We start from the raw sequence: 22,946 nt of genomic DNA, 5'->3' as shown, positions 1-22,946 counted from the left end.
GAACCAGAGTGGTGTGTTACTTTAACGGAAATCCAAAAACTAAATAATGTGTTTGTTGTTCTTGTAAAATGTCTTTTATGAACACTTCAAGACCACTCGAGCTGTATAGGAAGTTTAAAGATTATACGATGAATGTAACATTTTAATCAATGAATAAAAGGAACAACATTATTGCGCTTTGTTGTCGACTAATTCAGCATAACCCTGCAAGGTGTTGATTCGAATTATGTGCAGAAGGCAGACTCGGTCAAGACCTTACAACATTATGCGAGTTAAATACTATCCCTCCCATATTTAATGCACGTAGAAAACGAACTTTTATCAAGATGTCCTGTTAATTAACAATAAATCAATGTGTCGTACAAAATTGGTTTTGCAGTAGAACTGCACGTGGTCTAATTTATGGGATCAGTATATTAAAAATTTACTTTTAAACGTCAGGTCAAATAACACTGGTCGTGTAAACTTGGAAGCTATAAATGGTACCAAGATATATTTTATATGACAATGAAAAATTTTAAATAACTGCAAAATAATTTAAATTGCACTGCAAGACAAGTAATTAAAGGACAATGTAATTGTAGTTAATGGTATGAATTATTTGATAACGCTCCCGGAATTAACTTGCTGCACTGCGCTCAACTTACAGGAAAGGCTTTAAAAAATTTAAAGTATTGCCTATGTGATGAGCACTACATGCATGTTACCCTGCAGCCATGGTTGATCTGTTTCCTCATCACAACCCTGTATATGAATTATTCCTATCTGAATGTGAGTGTTTCGACACACGTACATACTTTTATGTGATCCCTGCATGTCGCAAATCTTCAATTATTCATAGTATTCGGTATTACGCACTACGAATCTGCATGTAGTTACAACTGCATAAAATATTTATTATGATAGAACTAACAGATACTCTTAAGTTTGTGAGTTAATAAAGTTGTTACATTTATAAATAATTCATGATTACTGAAGCTTATGTCACACGGCCAATTGCTATAATTTTTATCGAATTAAATGGAAATTTTTAAGTGCGCACGATCGTTTTGGTGTAAAGGATCGTGCTGGAACTAATTAGTATATACCAAATATTCATTAAACGCCATTTATTCTAACGGCGGAATCCGCTAGAATATAAATTGGTCCGATATGACTGATAAATGTATCGAAATAAGTTTATCATTAAAAATAACGCACGTCATGTACTTACCAGCAGAGTAAACGACAACGTTACCAGTAGTTGATAAAATTATATTGTGACGTATTGATCATAAATTAGTGACGCCAATCTTCGTCAATTGCAGTATTGACCTGATTTTAAAATTGAACGGACTTCTATACAACTTCTTTGAAATATTAAATATTATTAGGGGACATATTAATCGATTGTCATGTCCTATAATAAAGTAAATAACATTGTTATACATGCATTCATATCTCAATCATGTACGATGTAAAAATAAAAGTACGGAATACTTTAGAATACCGCAATCACTGATGAGTATTATCCTATAAAAACATTATAATAATTGTGCGAATAATCCGGCTCTTGCCTATACCCTGTGTCAAAAATAGCGAAAACGTTTCTCGATGCCAGAAATTTACAATCTCCTGTTGACAAAATTAATATCTTACAAACCGTTTTTTACACACTTATTGATTCTTTCACTATTGACTAATCACATTACTTATTGAATATGTTTTATGACATGACGTATAAATTATTATTGTTATTGTTGTATTTTAATTACATGCTACAAATACTAGCAAGCCTACAAGAGTGAGAACTATTGACAACTCAAACACCCATTCACAAGAAGAATTACCGAAGAAATAAAACGTGTTACCACTTCATTAAAAAAATCTAGATTGTTTACTAACTAATCACCTTTTCTTCGTCGCAGATATGCAAAGCAAAAATGCAATGTATTTCTTTGAGATCAATTACACTTCAAGATAATCCATTTTTATGACTGGTTTACGACACAGGAAGTTTATGCGAGGAGAAGTAGTTAAATTTTCAACTTCTCATAACAAAGTACATAAAGTATCGGTTATTGCCATCGTTTTATAAGTCCTCAGTTTTTAATAATAGGTAATACTGTTGTGCTGAAAACGATAACTTTGAAACTGACAATCGCATACTATTATCTTCGATAGTTACAAAACTAGGAACATAATATATTTTCAGCACTAAAACCTTTTAAGTAGGTGGGGTATGGAATATAATTTCTTACGATAATTGCGTACTATTATTGTATAATAAGGGCGGATAGGAAAGCCATACTGCACGAAGGCGAGATCCCGAACACGATGCCGAGGGCGGAGTGCTCAATCCGAGAGCGATATGGGCAATCGATCCGTTTACTGAATTATCACTAACGACAGAAATTTCAAACAAAGAAGTTAAGAAATGAGGATATTTATTCATTTTATTTAACGAAACAATAAGTAATTTAAAAAAAATAGGCGGATGAATGAAAATTCGAGCTGTCTTAGGCCGGTTTTATCCTCTGACTGATAATACGAGCTGTGATTTGGCGACTTTATATCTTATGGGTAATAGATTTTTCCCAGATAATATAGAAAATATCATTTTTATGACACCTAAGCATTAATTGGAGTATTCGGTGACATTCAATGGTATGCAGAATTTAATATTAACAAAAAAATCAATGTCGGGTGCACGTATATGACTGAAGCAAACATGTCTTTTCTCCATTTATGATGTCCTTAAGCAATGCTTAAATACTATCAGGAAATAATTTATTTATAAATGCATTTCGTACATTCGCTACAGTGCGTGAACTGATGCAAATTTCATGTTTGTTACCACATACAACCTATTCACATTTACAGTTCCAAGATACGAGATATTCCGATAATGAGATGGACGAGACGACCATTTTGCGTTGTATTCATGTTTTTTAATTAACCATATGGGGGGTTTGAATTATAGGCACCCTTCAGGCAATGCGTAGTCGAAGCGTTCCAGTAAAGATTATACCTAGATGAGGGTTCGTCTCGAACGACTTCCGCACGAAAATTTAAGCCCTTTGGTAGTGTTAAATTCGATCCCTCGACACCATCGTTCCCCTAATGTTTAACCAGAACTCCTGAGCATTATTTTTTAATTAAATCTACTTAATTCCCCAAGTCTTAACGAGCCTTCAGTTCATCCACAATTTATGTAGTTGTGCCTATATTTAGCAATCGATTAAAGTTTAATTATTAAATTTAATTAGAAATATATCAGCATCGTCTAAGGATGAGTTTTTGAACAAACTTTGTTATACATCTGCATTTTGCCTTTGAAACTCTCTAAAATCATAATTTCTAATTGTCTACGTTTAAACTAGAATATACTAGTCCGCAACACATAAATGTTCATAATTTCAAAATCTACAGTTCAAAGATAATAAAGTTGCAACATGTTAATTAGAGTTTGATGACGATTTGTTTAGTCTCAACTGGTCTTAAAACGATGTGTAATTGCCCACTAATTCATGTCCCTATTTAAAATTAAAATCTCCCTTATGTACTTGGAAAGCGTAGGGTCGGTTTTGAGGCAGCCCCGGGACTTTTAGATCGACACACTCCACCCCAACTAGTGGGGTGGGTCAATTTGTCGCTTTGGAGTTGCAAAATCATAAGCAGCTGCCTTGTGAACACATTCCGATCGTATTGTCGTAGGAAAATCGCTCTGATGACCACCTAAAGTTAAACAGCCGTTGGGAATGAACGTTCCAAAAAGAGAAGGATTTTCGATGGTACATCTTTAATCGCCATTGTACCACAATCAGAATCTAGATGGAGTGAAAGAGGTATGTTGGGGAGCGAAAAGGCGAAAAGGGAACAACATGTATAATAATAATAGTACGGACAAAAAATGTTTATCTATTTTTTTGCATTGTATACTTAGAACGCAATTTAAAAAATTTGTGTTAGGAAACACTTCAAATTAATAGACAAAAAACAATATTGTCCCACTTTATTTAAGCCAAGCAGTAAGGACGATGGCGCGCCTTTGGAACAAAATAACACTGTAAAAGTTTCAAAGTTGTGCAATCATTACTTCCTAGTAATTTGAATAATGATGAAGAAAAATATTTAGTGTAATAATTTGTGATAACATGAGGCAATAGAAGCCACTTGTTTAAATTCCAATTGATTTGACATGAAAAAAAAAAGCAGCGGCAATTTCAAATTTCCTTATTTACTTTCAAGTCTCTACTTACTGTACTATTTACCTGATATTTACTTATATATACTATTTATGTAGTACGTTATATGATAAATATTCTCCGCGGTCAGTCGATACTGAATAGACAGTGAATTTGTTCCCAGCGTACATATGACATTTCGTCACCCTTGTTACACTTTAATATACACTTTTCTTATTTCGACGTTTTTAGTTCAACAAATTTGCATAGTCACTAGACTTATTTCATGCAAAGCTACTGAGCTGTATCCTAATAGTTACTATCACTGTAACCAGAAATATAAAGATGAGTAGAATAGAGGCTATAGTAGCTATGTTGGTCTGTACTTCATATTTAATGAATTTATTTTCAGCAACACTTTAATACCACAAATAGTTGTATACATAAAAAAAAATTATAACAAAATATTTCTCTGACAATATATTTAGTTGTATGTCATTATTAGTAAATTCTAAATGCCTCTAAATCTTTTTAATTTTTGAAGATTAAATTCTAACGCTACCCAAGATTTTCTTAAAATCAAGGAAACTAAGGTAAGAGAATCTCTCAAAAGCGGAGGATAATCAAGCACCAAAAAATAGAGTACTTAATAATCCGACTCTGATTAATGAACCAAACGTGGTAACATTTCCTGGTATTGCTTGTTAAGATCATTGCCTAAAGAACCCAAGGGCGTACAGAAGATATATTCAAATTAGAAGTAGTAGGGTGGGAGGCATTTAAGCAAAACTTGCCAGCTATTTACTCTAAATAAACTACAGGGAATGCTTCTAAAGTAAAATAAATGAAGCGATTGATGAAATGCAGAAAACATTCAGTAATTTTATGCTCAGTTAGGCACATGAATTCAAAAATGTTATAAAACCGAGTTGAACGTTAAAATGCTTTGATGGGCGTTGTAGCTTGAAAAAATATGAGTTCTATTTTTACGAAAAATGTAAAACAGAATTATCAAAAGAGGTAGAAATATCCCTTTCCGTGTGACACACCTTAAATTGTGAGAACGAAGCATATATTTTCCTTATCGATGCTTTTATAAAAAAAAGGACATATCTCAAGTAAAAAAATTCATGTCGTGCAAAGGTCTCGATAATAAGAAATGATCCTTATATCAAGGTCTGAAGGGCTGACATTCTTGACGTAGTATTTCGTATCATATAACACTCATGACATGATTTAAACATAATAATATCCATATTTAATAAAAGATTCTCATTGTGATGTCAGTTTGGGAGAAATTTGTTAAACAAATAGTCTAATAATTTTCAGTTAAACTGCCGCAGAATGCTGGGTGTGGGTATTGATAAAACCAGTTATTTCAGACATTTTATTACACGCTTAATTGTTTGACAAATAGAAATGAAATGTAGTAGCAAAGGTCAGCGTCGTACATCTATTTTTGGTATGTGCTAATTATTTTGAGACACATTTTAATTAATTGATTGAGAAGCTTAGCACGTGGACAGAACAGTAATGTCATAATAATTGACTTAATAAATGAAACTGTAATATCCATACGATTGTCAATGTAGTTGCTACTTTTTAGCTGATAGCGTAAGGAAGTTCATGTTCAGAAATAAAAATCAAATTTTTAATCAAGCAATCTGAACAATTAAAAATAAAGTGGTACGCCACTGTTTCCTCTCAAAATAATACGAACAGCACATTACGATAAATGTTCCAGAATACAGCATATTGGCGTACGAATCTAAGTTTGCATAGATTGGATGTGTGCAACAATGGATTTATAAAACATATATGTTATATTTTTCTAGAGACATAGAACAATTATAGTAAAATCTTAAACTAAATTTGAAGGATTTTGTAATTTTAAAATTGCAAAAAGTAAGGTTGGCAGTGTTATGTTACAATTATTTCTGGACTGCATTTTCTCATATATGCCATTTAAATTGTATACCCTAGTCCGCGACAGAAAAAAAATGAAAGCAGTACGGTAATATAGCTCATAATCAAACTGCTAGCAGTATGGAAAAGTAGCCATAACCGTTTCGAATTGACAAATTATTTCCGACCTCTTCTTTGGCCTTGAAAGGAAAAAAAAACGGTTGAGACGCTCTTGCACGACGCATCAGTTTCGAAAAAAGAAAAATAAAAACCATTTCAATGCATCGTATAAAAAACGGTATTATTTTAGTAAAACTCTGAAATTGAAGATTTGACTTAAAAATACTTGTACCGACTGTCCCAAATTCAATTTGATTACAACATGGTAAAATTGTATCTTTCTTAAATTCAATCAACTAGTATCGCTATATTACGATTCCAGATTCTCTAAATTTATTAAAAGTTGAATTGGAGACGTTCTGTATAAAGAAATGTTGAAAGTCGCTAAATCTACATGTTTGAATACATTTGACTTAAGTATTTAAGTATATATTTTTCATTTTACAATTTACTTTACTAAAATAATACCATCCTTTCCATCAAACAAACTCTATTGGAATGATCCTTGGTTTGAAGCTAAACATTCTATAATACCTACTTCTTTTTATGTAAGATTTAATTAGTGGCGACAATGTTAATTTAAATAAACAAATATGAAAGCATCGGTAATGAATTACGACAAGTAATAAATTGTGTGAATCTCGCCATGTATATGGCATTGAACATAGCCTTCATCATTGTCACATAAAGTATCAATTTTAATGGTAATATTTAGCTGTCATTAACTCGTCAACTTTTACGACTTTCTCAACGAGCGATGAAACGATCGACTGCACCTCCCATATCTATTTTAAAATGAGCTTAATGCTGTAAAACCTGTAATGACCCACAGTCAAGGGTACTGGGCACCTCGTAAACGTTGACGTTTATCTGTAGAATTGATAAATTTAATGGGTAGGTGTCAGTTTATGGGTCGTTAAAAGAACCAGAGACAAGAACGGGCCGACTACCGGTCTTCAACAGTTTTTTAAGCCCTATGGAGATTTTTATCCTGTATGTGATTATTAACTAATTTATGCATCTATTGTTGTCGTCAACTCTCGTAAATTCAAGGTTATCTCATACCCACCTCAAAGGAACATTTAAACTATACGAGAGAAAAAAAGGAAAAAAAATACAGCTCTCGGTGCGGCATACTTATGTAATATTAATTAGGCAACAAAACCACGGTAACACCTGAATATTAAGTATGCGTAATATATTAGGGAGTACCCGCTCCAAATACGGTAAATGAATGGATTAGTTATGAAAATTTACCAAGCACTGGCCAAGTTAATAATACTACGTGTAAAACTAATATTTAATTCAAACCAACTAAAATCCACTAATTTAATTGGACTGAAAATGTCCACAAACATATTATTGTAAAATGGGTGAGTAACACACCCGCCCACAGGCCACTCAGTAAGGCTGGAAGAAAGTCTTTGGTAAGGGCCTAATGTGATTTCCTGGGTAAGGGTCTATACAGTGGTTTCTGCGGACAGAGGACTGCCTAAAGCGAATAAGGATTAATTACATTACTCTGCCCTGCCACCATCCTGGTAGAAACATCTAAAGTTTACACGACCTTTACAACCTTAATTTCATACCAACATTTCTAATTACTCTAAATCTAAATTAATTTCCCCATTTTCGTGACCACAGAGAAAAATAAACAGAGGTCAAGTTCGAACCGTTTTGACAAGAAACATAATTTCCTATCTAGATAGAGAAGAAATAGTTAATGTTATGAACTCAGAAATGTTTGAGAAATGTTTAATGACGAAAACTACCATTTTAGAAATACTGAATGTTTTCAAAAAACGTGAAATTTTTTAATGTTTTTCTGTTCAAAAATTTAAATTTTCAATTTCAACATCTTCCAATAATGTTTGTACCTTGATTTCAGGAATATTTGTTTTATTTTTACAAAAAACAGCATTTTCCTAGTTATTGATAAAAATTATAACTTTTCAAAATGGGATACCTTATATATTAATGGTTCGATATATTTAACTCTAGCAGTTTTTAAAACATTAATTGAAAAAGTATTTGTCCCATAAGAAGTAGTGTGCTAGAAAGATACTAAAAAATTTAAGTTTTCAAACAACACCCTGTAGCTCCGAAACGGTAATTGATACTAAGATGCGGATTCCACCATTAAACTTTTCGGAAAATCTGAGCTCACAACATATTAGTTATTTTTTTCTTTATTTAGTCGAGAACTAGTGTTTTCCAGTCAAAACCATCTAAATCCCATTACCTTGTACGTACCTACACATATAATTAAAGTTAAGCACCACTAAACATTGCTTTGAACCCACCTCCCTAACTTAACCATCCTATATATTTTCTAAGGATGGAGAAGTAGGAAATTCTGATTATGTCCACTAAAATTACTGTTCAGCATAATAAATGTTGAACTCTATATTCAGGTGAGAAATTAGTAAAGTACTATGATTAAATGGTGTTTACGTAACCCTGTAGGGATTAAAGAGGGTCAACATAGGCTTGCACACAAGCACATAATTCATGAGCGGAAGCAGTGGAGGCTTTATGGTATTGAATTACTACATTTGAGAATATGTTTCAATTACCGCATTTGATTGATTTGATGCACACGAGATGATAACAAAGTACCGGCTACAACACGTGGCAAAGTGTTTGTAAAACAATTTTCATGGTGTGACCTTTATGACGAACACATTACCCAGGAAGTGTACGACAGGGTGTAGGAATATCTAAGAACTCTAAGACACAAACAAAAATCTTTATTTCAGGCTGTCGAAAAGCAATGACGGCCATAATTTTGTCATTGATAAATTAGGTCGGTTTCAAAATACTGACATCACTTTAATTTTTCTAAAACCGCATGTTGTGCGATCTGAACTCTGGAAAAAGACCTACTTTTCAAAATCAAAAATTGAGTCACATTCGCTATTCGTCATGATCGCCGATTAGTAAAGGAGTATCTGACAGAAACATCTGACATTAACAATAGATTGACAAATGAATTTATCCAAGACATGTCTCTGATTGTAACTCCTGCTTGAGGTCTTTTTTCGAATGAATGAATCGAACCTTATTAGAACTTTGAGTCCAAATGTTGAACTGCAATACCTCATTGGAAAGAAATTTTCGTGTGTTTCATACTAGAATAACGTCTAGTGTTTAAACTCAAAAATGAGGAAAATTTGAAAATATGCGAAATGCCATAAAAATTTATGCATTCTTGTTTAAACCACCCTCCAAAACAAAAAAAAAACTATTTTAAAAATAATTAAAGGTATCGATTGTATGTGATCATTTTTTGACACACAAGACAATCAGCTACATCTTCCAGTGTGACCAAAACAAAAATTGCATCAACTTCGCAATTAAATAGAAAGTTTTCCTCCAGTAGCTCTTAGCAGGGAACTTATTTGCAACATAAAATACCTAGCACTGTGATTTAGGACCATTAAGCTATAGGACGAACTGTGACACAAACAAAAACATAAGATTGTTTCCAACTTTCAAGAGAGCGACAGTAAATGTGTTTTGTCTAACAAAAAAAAAAAAAAAAAAAACTAGTCAGTATTTTTCCACCAGGCGCCAGTGACACAAACTCAGTTGCCAACAGCGAAAATAATTAGGCCAGTAGAAAGGTACATTCGCATCCTGGTTAAGCAAATGCAACAAACTGTGACATGTAGTGCATCTACTTTGCACGACCTAGCAAATTATAATTAAATTCATTGTTTGGGTTCTGCAGGATGCAATAAATTCAGTTAACATGTAGTTAAAGGTAGCAGTGTAAAAAATTAGACATAAGTTCATAACCCATCTTAACCTGATATAATTCTATTTATTCTTAATTGCGGAGACAGTTATTTCAGCTGACAGAAAGAAGGTCAAACGATAACAACTCTGATAAAAATCATTTCGTTTTCCAACTCATTGTCATATGTCAGCCAGAAAAAATCAACTATTTGCGTTCGCACTGTGTAAATCGAAGCACAAATTAATAATAAAGTTATCCTAACACAGCTTTAATTAAACGAGTTATAAATTTTTAATACTGTTAATGTTTGTTATATAAGACGATTTAGGGTGGGTACCCTATTAAAAGTTCTATTAACCCAAACAACGGCTACCTCAAGGGTTGTGTTTCATGGCCACAACAAAAGAAATTGTTGCCAACATAGGAATTCCTTTTTTTTAGAATCGTTCGTCGGAGTTCTGAGTATATTTTGTTCATACCATATTCCTATTGTGAAGCGATTTTTAGATATGTATTATGGAGCAAATGAAATATGGCGCTTTTCAGATTCATACCCTTCCAGCAGTTTGAGTTACGCCCAAAAGGGTTTTCAGTTCTCACCTCAACTTTCTGACCACGGCTTTAATATGTATTACTATGAAAAACACATGTATTTTTGATAAATGAGAAACGTTACATTTGTCAAACATTTTTATACATGTCAAATTTTGAACATTTAAACAGTACTGATGTGATGAAAACGATTTCTAAATTCGATATGACTTGCCTAAATTTATCAGATGTTTCATTTGAAGTTTCCAAGTTGCCATTAGTTTCAATTGGAATTGTCAACTATGCATTAGGACTAGTAATGATGTACTTGCAGAAGACTTACTATTGCTACGTACCAAATTTAAGAAATTACTTCTCCACAATTTCTAATTACCGCAAATTAACGCAGCAATAAACACTTACCGTAAACACATTTTCTATTATTTAATTCACTTTTTCTGCGCAATTCCTCCATCATAATATTTTACTTAAAAAAATTGGTGCCGATGAATAGGCAAGAATTTGCCAAACCTAGACAATTTCCCACTCGTTCGACGTTATAAGAACACAATGGTGCAACAGGTAGATATAACCCAGCTCTCAAAGGCTGAAGCTAGCCTGGGTTATTGCGTTGACGTTAGAATATAATACACATTAGCTTCCAATAACACTTTCCGAATTAGAAAATTAGTTGAATTTTAATGATGACTCTCCGCATTTCAGAACCGAACATAAATTGATTGCTACCGCTCCCAACGCAACATATCGGCCCCTGAACCTAGATTAGATACTTTTTAAATTTTTATATTGAATTAGTAAATCTATGTCATACATTCACTATCGAACGCACAGTATGTGCCTATCACGAAACTTAACAAAGTAAGGATGACGTAAGCCATTGGTTATAAGTCTATCCAATTAGTGAAGTTCGACCCTTAACGGCTAATAGTTATTTTTTTCTGGTGATTTAGATTTGCGACCTTAATGACCATGTATCACTTGATTAGGTTGTCAGTTGAATCTGGACATACATAGAAATAATTGATAAGGAATGTAGGTTAAAAATTATGGTAGAACGAAGGTATCTACCTCAAATTACACTCACAGCTGCGATAACACAATGCAAATATGTTAACTACATAGTTTTGGCAACCGCCATCTGGAATTGTGTGACAGAAGCTAATATTGATTTTACCGCTACGCAATTCACATAATGTATACTAGATCAATACCAGAAAATGGATATTAGCTGGCTCGAAAGATGGCCTATCCAACCTGAATATCTTAATGAACATATTTAAGCATAATTTGGTCGCATGTATCCGTTATACAGAAATTGCAGAAGCTATTACCAGCATCATCGAACTACACTGAACCAGAAGATTATCAACAAAAATAAATTAAAGCGTTGCCAGAAATGTCAGGAAACTTAGAACGATACATACATGGTTTATAAAAGCATTTTAACACCGCATAAAAGTCAAGACTAGATTAAAGGTTCTGTTTAGGTTCAAGTTTTAATAACCCTTCTTGGGGTGTGAACTAATTTTTTAACAGGCCACCAAGCATACCCAACAGAAAGAAACCAGATACAAACAACAAACAAAAATGCGGTTTAATCGCTAACAAAAGCTTAATGCCAATCAAAAACGCAAAAAGACCTAAACACTTAACACACAGTGTATTTTATTTTGCCTTAATGGTACAGTTTGTTCCTTGTCCTGACAGCTGCTTGTAAAAAAAATACAATAAACTACTATAGAGATACACGCCATGAAACCTAATCTTTATTGCTGGTACCTAATCTTATCATATTAAAAAAATTAAACATCCTAATTAATGAACTGTAACACTGGTAAAATGATATTTCGTTTAACCGAGCGATATTTCATAAGTTTGCTTTATTCTAGGAACAGGTTGACGGTTTCCTAGAATGTCTAAAATACCGAGGTAAATTATAAAAATTTATGCAACTATCATAAATGATCTTGCGCAGTTTTAATGTATTTCCAAGTCCGTGGCGAAATAACATTTTTAATGGAAAATTGGCTCGAGCGATTTCAGATAAGGACTCGCATAAACTAGCGAAGGCTCAGAACGTTAATCATAAAACCCCATCAAATCCATCATCATTAAGCGCAAAAACTTAACATCAGGTATTAAATGAGTTAATCTGTTTAAATAGGGCAGATATTTATTTTTAACCAGTTGGATCTTAACTACTTTGGAACTTTAGCTTTCTAATCAACGTCGATTAACATCTTTGACAATGGTTAGAAGCATCAAAACCACAATTATACTAAATGTTTTTATACAACTGTGCGTTAACAGATGGATAATATGTCGAGTTACTTCTGGCTTATGTGACATGCCCAAATCCGCCATACTTTTACTAATCTTGAACCCTAAATCTAATCTTCAAAACCTGGGTAAGCCTTGAGCTTATTATAAGACTTTAAGGCAATGAAATAAAAAAATGTTTACTGTTAAATATGTTGAACCTACCTTAAGAAATGTTTGCTTGACGTTTTGCTTTGTAAAAATTTGTAGATACATAACAAACGTTGTTAACACTCTACTATCAAAAAACAAGAAACATACCTTAGATAGAGAGAAAAGTTTACTATTTTGTGGTTCAGATGTAAAAAACAATCCTTAGAGAATAGATAACAAAACAAACTTATTTATCTTTTCCTTAATATGACGTTTATACTTGCCTAACTATACTTTTTATAAAGCATAAAATTTTATTTAATGAATGCACTAATAAGAATTAAAATTTGTAAACCTTATAATTATTTTTTTTAGAAATCGTGAACTCTCATGTTTACAATCGTTTACTGCTACCTCTCTTTTTTTTAATAATCATGTATATTGGCCCCACCCTTGTTGAATATTTTCTTGCCTGTAAAATTTAAGTACGGGATATTTCTTAAACAGTGGGAAAAAAATTCAGATATCAATTGCGGCACATATAGACTTATAGTGAACAAGGAAATGATGGGTGCAAGATTGGACACGTAACAAAGCGTTGATGGCATATCCAAAAAAAAATATGAACATAGCTAAAGTCAAAAGGGAAGAGAACCCTGGGCAGACTCGCGTTTCGACTTTTAACTTCGTTAATTGACAAAATCAATAAATAGCTGTGGTAGATATTAAACATCAAATGAACTCTCATCTCAAATTTGAACTAAATATCCCAAAAACTTTTGAAGTTATGCAGAATTTTTTTAACAACCGATAATTCTGAAACAAAGCGTTTACGTACGAATGTTTGTATTAACTTTTTGTATTTTTTTAAGCAATAAATCCGTTCCGCTTTTCTCGCACATAGTAAACACACTGTATAAACTTTGTAAAGTGACTCGAATTAGTCGGGGACTTAACAATGTCACTCCACAAAGTCACACGTAATAATGTGCCTTCGGGCATGCATAAATCACAATATCATTGAAAAATAGTAAATACTTAAATACCTACAAATGTATCTTGCTAACGAGCAAATTACAATATTGATACTCTGTGGCAAACCTTATATGAATTGGGTTAAAGCGGATGAAGATGGTTCTTTAGTTCTAAAATTAACGATCAAATTCGCTTAAGATACAATAATAGTAAGAAGAAAGTAATTTATTATGAGCTATCACAGATGATATATGCAAGATAAAAAGACAGACGTAGGCAGGAGTTCAAAAACAAATCTTTACAGTTTTATCAAGAAAATTTTTAAGTTAACATTTTGCTTTCAATGTTTGTTAATAGGCAAATTTTCATCTCAAAGTATGAAATTAAAAAACTGGTATATAACAACAGTAATGTAGTAAGTCAAAGGATTAATAATAATACAATTATTCATAACTTGGGCAAAAATATACATACATTTTTAAGAATGCAACAAATCTATGAGCCACGACTAAATCTCTGCAATAGGTTTTGATATTCTCAGTTCGGCGATAAGTCACGCAAATTACTAGAACAGGCCAAGTTCTATTTTCAGGAGGCCATTTCTTCATTCATTTACTCTGCTCTGACATCATAGCTAATGTAAGTTGTCGTCATGAGATACGACTCATTCTACTCGAAATTGAGAACCTAATATTAGGGGTACAAATAAGTTTCCGCCGTTTTCTATAAAAAAATTGGAATTAATTGTGAAAGAACGGGATATTACGTTTTATTCAAAGTATTGCCCATCAACGGCCACTACTTTTTCCCATCTTTCTGGCAGCATTCGGATACCACGGCGAAAAAACTCTTCATCTTTTGAAGCTATCCATGAATCGACCCAATTTTTGGTATCTTCATATGATGTAAAGCGCTGCTCAGACAGACCGTGTGCCATTGATCGAAACAAGTGGTAGTCGGATGGGGCAAGGTCTGGTGAATATGGCGGGTGGGGTAGGACTTCCCAATTAAGTGTTTCCAAATAGGTTTTAACCGGTGCCGCAACATGCGGACGAGCATTATCATGTAGGAGAATAATCTTGTCATGTCTAGAGTAGTAATGAGCGCGTTTTTCCTTGAGTGCTCGGCTCAATCTCATTAATTGTGTTCGGTAGAGAGTTCCAGTAATAGTTTCGTTCGATTTGAGTAACTCATAATATACAACACCAAGTTGATCCCACCAAATACACAACATGAGTTTTTTTCCATGAATATTTGATTTGGCTACTGATGTTGAAACATGGCCAGGTGGACCCCATGATTTCTTCTTCTTTGGGTTATCATAATGGATCCATTTTTCATCCCCAGTGACTACACGATGCAAAAAACCCTTTGTTTTATGCCTGGCAAGCAGCATTTCACTCATGCAAAATCGGCGTTCGACGTCTCTGGGTTTCAGTTCATAAGGAACCCAATTCCCTTGTTTTTGAATCATTCCCAACATTTTTAAACGATGTGAAATTGCTTGTTGCGTCACTTCTAATGTAAGTGCAAGTTCTTTTTGTGTTTGAGACGAATCTTCCTCCAATAACACTTCCAATTCCGTATCTTCGTACGTTTTCGGCCTTCCACTGCGTCCTTTGTCTTCCACGTTAAACTCACCGTTTTTAAACTTGTGAAACCACTCACGACAACTTCTCTCACTCAAAGCAGCCTCACCATATGCTTCTACAAGCAATCGATGCGCCTCAGCTGCAGATTTCTTCAAATTAAAGAAGTAAATCAAAAGTTCCCGCAAATGACGCTTATTCGGCACAAAACTTGACATTTTTGCAAGAAAAAAAAATGTGATGCTGATACGAAACCACTAATACTTCTAGGTTATGTTGTTACTAGTTGATCAAACTTGCGATAGTAAGATTTACATCTAGCAATTTCAGCATAACCTTCTGGTGGGACCATGCTTTGTTAAACGGCGGAAACTTATTTGTACCCCTAATATTTTATTTCTCAAATGCTGACTTGAACTAAGTGATGAAATTGGAAAACTTAAAGAACAGCATTTGGTCAACAATTTAATTACTTATATACAAGAGAAATCTTCTGTGGGACCCTTTTGTCTTATCCTACTTGACATCAAGTGTCCCCTCTACAATACATTTGTAATTTTGTTAGTTTTCAAGGTCATCCAAAGTATCAATATTTATTATCTTAAATTACCATCGTCCATTAAAGCGCCATGTAGACATACATAATTTTCTCCTCGCTAGCTAAACTAACTGAAACTTATCTCTATCAGTTCAAAAATTAAGTTGGGTCGCAAATTTCTTAATAAAATTATAAGAACCTCTTTAAATATTAAAAATTTACCGAATTCATTCTCTTTCTTTGTTATTTTTATGGTTCACAACAAGTTTTAGTGCAAAAAAATATCACAAAAATTCTTTTAGATATAAAGACGGCAACATGACTGAAACCTATCACGACAAAATGCCATATAGAAGATTGAAATTTCATAACTATGCGTACACTTAAACTGTCAAAGAAATATACTTACAATGTTTGCACAGTATTGGTGTTAGCACGTAGATGCCTTCCAATTTGTGGCCAGGTAGCCTGTTCTCCAACTCTGGAATGATAATTGATTTGACTATTACAAAAGCAACTTTGCCTAATTAAAAACGGCACAATACCTTGCGCCATTTTTTGTCCCGCACTGTTTGATTAATAAAGCGAATAGAAAAAGAAATGTGCCACTGATTACCAAACAAAAATTGTTACCATACACTTACACTTCTCTTATTACCTCATATAATTGCTTTACTATTAGAAGTGTAAATATCTATTAACTACCACTATTAATTTCCAAGCGTGGGGGAATCGGACATAAATTAAAATAAAAATGTAAGTATTATTCAAATGAGCATTAAAATATGAAACCGCAAACTTTATAATGAACGACTAGAGTATGTAGCTGTTTGGAATGTTTAATATTCAATTTTGCTACGTTTTTCTTTAATTAGTACTATCAAACAGAAATCGAAAACGTCCGCCAACAATGCAGCACGTTAAGTTCTATGTAAAAATCGAAAGGGTTATGATTTGTAGATTGGTTTCAAACCATCAGCAAAACAAAGGAATCGGCCTACTCAATAATTACCGATAATGCTATATATTTTCTATACTTATAACAATGGCCAGTTATGCTACAGTTAATCAGCCATTACCAGTTTTTTTTTCCTTTTTTAGGGATAAAGTGCAACACGTGTACAGATAAATTAATAGACAGACCGACCACAGGTTAACTAATTAATATCTCTATTCTGACATCACTAGAAATAATATTTACCTGGGACTCCAATCTCTGACGGATGATGTATCTTCTCATTTAATTCTTGCCCCAATAGCTTTACATGTTCGACTAAAAACAGAACAATGAATTATTTAGGCGTCCATATTATGCACAATAAAACAATTAACATACAGTTTTTCCAATTTGTCTTGTTTGTAAAATAATTTTGCCTTATTTATAAAGTAATTATACAGAGTGAGCTAGTTTATACAAGTAAAACTCTGACCTTCAACAGGGAACCCTATTTTCAAGTCAAGTAAATTACATAAATATATGTTGGACATCCTTTAGTTTCTAAGATATAGATGGTTAAAGATAGAGATTTGTTTTAAATATTTTCTACTCGGATCCTATTATTTTTGAATTAATTCTGCATCTAGTACATCTTGAGTGGATTATACATAGGGATATATGGCCAATCTATCCACCCTTGTTATATAATACTACTAAAAAAAACCTCAAGCTATTGAAATATCATAAACATGTCTTTTATAAATTCACATTTCATTAGTTAGCCACATCTTTAGTAGTAAATAGCAAATCGCTTTATCAACACCATATATTTACGATTCACAACCTATTGCGAATTTTTTTTTAAATGATCACCCATTATTGAAAGTAAAAGTGAATCTAAGAACTTCAAAAAGTCGTCTGACATGGATTCCTATATACATGACAAATTATAAAATACTATTTCCACCATACTTACGGTATCGATCATAATAGGTAACGTAGAATAAAATTTTCATTGAATTATACAAAAAAATTTTTTAAAACTTTGACACCCTGTTTCAAAAATTAAGGGTTTTCTAACATTTTGCGTTATGTACTAAAATTAAAAAAGGTTATCTTCCGAATTCCAAAGACCTGCTAGTTTTAAATAGCTCTCCCCTGTATACTGCGAAACTTTACTGTTTTCCCTCAAGCTCATATTGACAAATTAAAAAAAATCAACGAAACACCAAACGATTTAACAGCAAATAACCATCAGGACCCTCCAATTTAGACCTAAAATTATTTTACTGATACACAACAAATAGCAATGCAGTATAAACAATAATAAACAACGTTTCTGCAACACCGATCTGAAAACCCAACCAATTATGTTAGCAATAAATAACAACAATAGGTAGCATTTGCCGGCCTGACATGTTTAAAACCACAATGCTTAACACATTGTTGACACAATTAGTAAAGAATAAATCGGTATATTATAAACTCTCGATTATATTTAAGGATACTCTAAATCTGAGCCAATTTGTAAATGTCTGTACACAATTACCAAGCATGAAAAATACCCCTGGAGCGCACCAGGGACAAATAATTCTAGATGATAACATTTGTAATGTTGTTGCTAATTCATACGATGATTTATAATCAAACAAAAAATGAAATGCACAGGCTGTTGCACTGAAATTAATTTACAATGAAATTAGGATTTAATGACAGGAAAATGGGGAGAAATAAGTCGAACTTAAAAACAATAAAGCAATAAGGAACTCGTTTCTGAAATAGCAGTAAATTATCTATAACAATAGTGTACACGTTATAAAAACAGAACAGTTGCCGCTTATTAAAATTACAAAATATGACTGTGTAGTGCAAATAAAAATGGTAAATAGTTCTATAACTTAAAAAAAAATTCATTACGGAGATTTTAAATTGACGAAAATAAACTTAAATTAAAATTAAATAGTCCATAAATGGAATTATGATTATAAAAATTTTGGTATTAAACTGTAAAATAATGTTAATGAAATTAGCTGAGGAATTCAGCAATTTGCTAAGGGAGTAGCCAACTTCCAAGAGTAAATTCAAAAACAACCTGACCTCTGTATAACAGTAAGTAGTAATAAATATGTGGAGATTTTACTATTATTCTAACTCCCAAATCCAACATTATTTCATGTGGTGTTATTCATTATGAGTTACCCTACACAAGATATCCCAAAATTAAATTACACACACCAAAACTAGTAGTTTCTTATATGAATTATGCTTTAAAAAAACTTCATTAGGAAAATAGAGAATGTAGGTGTTTTGCCAAAAATTATACCCAAGCGTATTAATTTATACAAAACCAATTATAAAATTTTATGTAATGAAACTTTAAAAGCATTGATAGCCTAATCTGAAATAGTCTGCTGTTCCATTGCTCTATTACAATGTCTTAATTACTAATCAACACTCATGAAAGACCCTGTGATAAGACTATTGATTTGACTATTTAGATGCTATATTAACCGTTCCCATATAAGCTAAAAAAAGTTTTTGATAAAAAAATATGGTTAAGAAAGAAGTTGTAATTAAAATATATTTATATACAGGGTTATTCACGCTATACGGCTCGGAACATTGTGGCCAAAATACGAGGTTTTCTAAAAATTTTTCTTTTGGGTTATATGGGGATCTATTATGACTACTTTTTAAAATTATTTTCATATTATACAGGGTGTCCCAAAAGTGCTAAAAGTATCAAAGTTGTGTTTTTTTAAATGGAACCCCTTGTATATTGTTGCATTTTTGGATTCTCCGATCAAAATAAATGTGTGTTTTAATAAGGTTTACAATACCTAGCACTTACAGTTTTTGAAATAATTTAAATTTTGTAAAAATTTGGCCTAATTTTCATGTTTTAACCACTTAAGCAGTATTTAAGTTATGTAAGCGTAATTTACAGTGTAGTGTAATAATGGATCATACTTTATATCCCAATCATGAAAAACTTGCCAGCTTATACAGGGTGTGCAAAAATTAAAACTATTCAAATGAGGACTTTAAGTGGCTATAACTGGATTAATTTAAATGCAATACCATATTTTTTAACTTACCAGGATATGTAGTTTTTAAATACCCATCGAATGGTACTAGGATGTTCATAGCTAAGTCTTCGCGTTTTTGAAGAATGCACTAAATAATGGCTCCTTGCGCTATTTGGCGTCTTTTAGTTCAAAGTTCCAATGTATCTAGTTGCCTATGATATTTCATAATATCAGATAGTTAATTTAGTTTATTTTTTAGTTTAGTCTGCAAAGGTACTTTTTTTCTAGAGTGTGTAATGTACCCTCAGGCTACGCCTATGCCTATGCAATCCGTCCGATCATGTCCGTGATGACCATATGTTGGGAACCCATTTTCTTCCTGTAAGGGTTGCCCTGCATAAAGGAACTTTCACTCTTTTATCCTTATCAAGACAAAGGTCTAAATTCATCCATATTTGGTCAAAATCTTTACAGCTGCAATTCCCCGTAAATTCTCAATTTTTGCCTTTGTCTCAAGATACGGTTTAAGGATTTAAAAAGTTACCAACTGTGGATTGACCCTGTTAATGGGTACCGATCTCCTGATTGGGTATTTAAGCTACCCCGAATCCCATAAACTCTCTATTACTCTAAAAATCCTCTCTAATGTCAAGATCATTTTAGTTTTTACCGATTAAGGCGTGTGTGTTATAACGAGTGCAAATAGTCAAAATGAAGATTTATCCAAAAGAAGAGCGTATTGACATGATTTTTATTCTTGGAGAATGTCATAAGAATTGTTTATTGGCTTCTCGAGTTTATGCTCAAAGATTTCCCGAAAGAAAACATCCTAAGCCAGCCGTTTTTGAGAGATTATTGCACCAGTTTCACGAGACAGGAAGTGTCGCGTGAAACTGGTGGGTATCATCGCGAGGTTAGGCAATTTTTAAATGCCAACTTTAAAAACAGGTGGATAGGAAGAAACGGATTTCAAAATTGGCCCCCCAGATCCCCGGACTTAACTCCACTAGATTTTTTTTTGTGGGGATACATAAAAGGAATTGTCTACAATACGCCTCCAACAACTCCACAGGATATGAAAACACGTATAAGAGACGCGTTTGAAACTGTTACTCCGCAAATGTTGTCCAGAATTAGCGGTGGTTTTGAAAAAAGAATTTGTAAGTGTTTGGAAATGGACGGTCGACATTTCGAACATCTGTAATAAATATTTTGTTTCCGTTTTATGTTATACTTGATATGTGATTTAGAACTTTGAACTAAAAGACGCCAAATGGCGCAAGGAGCCATTATTTAGTGCATTCTGCAAAAACGCGAAGACTTAGCTATGAACATCCTAGTACCATTCGATGGGTATTTAAAAACTACATATCCTGGTAAGTTAAAAAATATGGCATTGCATTTAAATTAATCCAGTTATAGCCACTTAAAGTCCTCATTTGAATAGTTTTAATTTTTGCACACCCTGTATAAGCTGGCAAGTTTTTCATGATTGGGATATAAAGTATGATCCATTATTACACTACACTGTAAATTACGCTTACATAACTTAAATACTGCTTAAGTGGTTAAAACATGAAAATTAGGCCAAATTTTTACAAAATTTAAATTATTTCAAAAACTGTAAGTGCTAGGTATTGTAAACCTTATTAAAACACACATTTATTTTGATCGGAGAATCCAAAAATGCAACAATATACAAGGGGTTCCATTTAAAAAAACACAACTTTGATACTTTTAGCACTTTTGGGACACCCTGTATAATATGAAAATAATTTTAAAAAGTAGCCATAATAGATCCCCATATAACCCAAAAGAAAAATTTTTAGAAAACCTCGTATTTTGGCCACAATATTCCGAGCCATATAGCGTGAATAACCCTGTATACATGCTGGATTACAAGTGTACTTTTTGCCACAATTTCATTTTGAATAATCATCATAACTGCTTAATTATTATGTCACTGCCATAGTTATTAGATCCAATATCATAAGAATTTTCTTTGTTTCCCATACCTTTCCATTATAATGCAAGTGAGTATGCAACAAGTAATTATATTTTTAACTTCCTCAAAAACCATTGATATGAGAAAAAAAAGTTTCATGGATTACTAATTAAAAATGAAATGAGGATTCTAAATATGAATAAAATATAAGATAATGAAATAAAATGAAGTTTACGTCAAAAAGGACATTTGTAGTTTATCTTGTATATATAATTAATTTCATATTGAAAACCATTTTTAATACCCATTTAATTATTGTCTGAAACTTCTAAAATCTAAAGAGGCCATGTTTATAAAGTGTCTAAATGAATCTAAGACACAGAATCCATAATTTTGTTGTAGATGGGTTCCCAGTCTCCTGTAATAAGTACCCAGAGAGTGACCTTTTCTAGGAATTGTCTCTTTGAATAAATAAGGACTCCCACTTTTTTCCTTATTTAAATATAAATTTCTAAATATCTAAAGGAAGAGCAGCTGAAAAAATTAAGCATACATACCTCTAACGTATCCAGTGATTCCTGTTCTTCGATTATATGCATACAGCAAGCTGGGATTTTTCAGCTGACCATAAGGAGTACTGGCTGAAATTTCCAATGTGTCCCCTTTTTGGAAACCCAAGTATATTGCATTGTTTGGTAATGGTTCAAACGACTGCAAAGCCATATAAACATATGCATAGTCACCCATTTCAATTCACAAATAAGTGATTTAAATACACTCTTTCCTACATAACTAGCACCATATCATCATTAGATATAATTAGATGCTAATGTTAGAAATGTCCAAGACAGTGGATTGTGTTTGTATTGTTTGTTTTTTTGTTAATTATTAGCGCCCCAGTGTCCCACATTTTACAATGGTTCATTTATTTAAATTTTAAACAAATTTTTAAGTAAATGCTACAAAACCTAAATAAAAAAGTATAATAATGGCGTATGGGGTAAAAAATTTATAAGTCAACGAAGTCAGACGTCAA

The 22,946-nt window shown here is 32.7% G+C and overlaps 1 protein-coding gene across 3 annotated transcripts in view; it reads right to left on the bottom strand.

Annotated features, from left to right (window-relative positions):
• Pi3K21B (phosphatidylinositol 3-kinase regulatory subunit alpha) overlaps nucleotides 1–22,877 on the bottom strand; it is a 60,515-nt gene extending 37,638 nt beyond the window's left edge. Inside the window, exons 1-3 of one of the 3 annotated variants that reach the window (XM_066301982.1) lie at nucleotides 22,468–22,877; nucleotides 17,201–17,272; nucleotides 16,409–16,480 (exon numbers count right to left, since the gene is read on the bottom strand). In XM_066301982.1, the coding sequence (XP_066158079.1) occupies nucleotides 16,409–16,480; nucleotides 17,201–17,272; nucleotides 22,468–22,657 (334 nt within the window). In that variant the 5' untranslated portion in view covers nucleotides 22,658–22,877. Of the gene's footprint in view, nucleotides 1–16,408; nucleotides 16,481–16,544; nucleotides 16,570–17,200; nucleotides 17,273–22,467 lie in introns of those variants that run through there. The other 2 variants (XM_066301983.1, XM_066301984.1) reach the window with 2 other exon arrangements.
• Nucleotides 22,878–22,946: the final 69 nt, after the last annotated feature.

Source organism: Euwallacea fornicatus, chromosome 3 (genome assembly GCF_040115645.1).
Source record: "Euwallacea fornicatus isolate EFF26 chromosome 3, ASM4011564v1, whole genome shotgun sequence".
Lineage (NCBI taxonomy): Eukaryota > Metazoa > Arthropoda > Insecta > Coleoptera > Curculionidae > Euwallacea > Euwallacea fornicatus.
The sequence above is the reverse complement of the archived record's forward strand: the minus strand, read 5'-3'. Positions and strand labels throughout refer to the sequence as shown.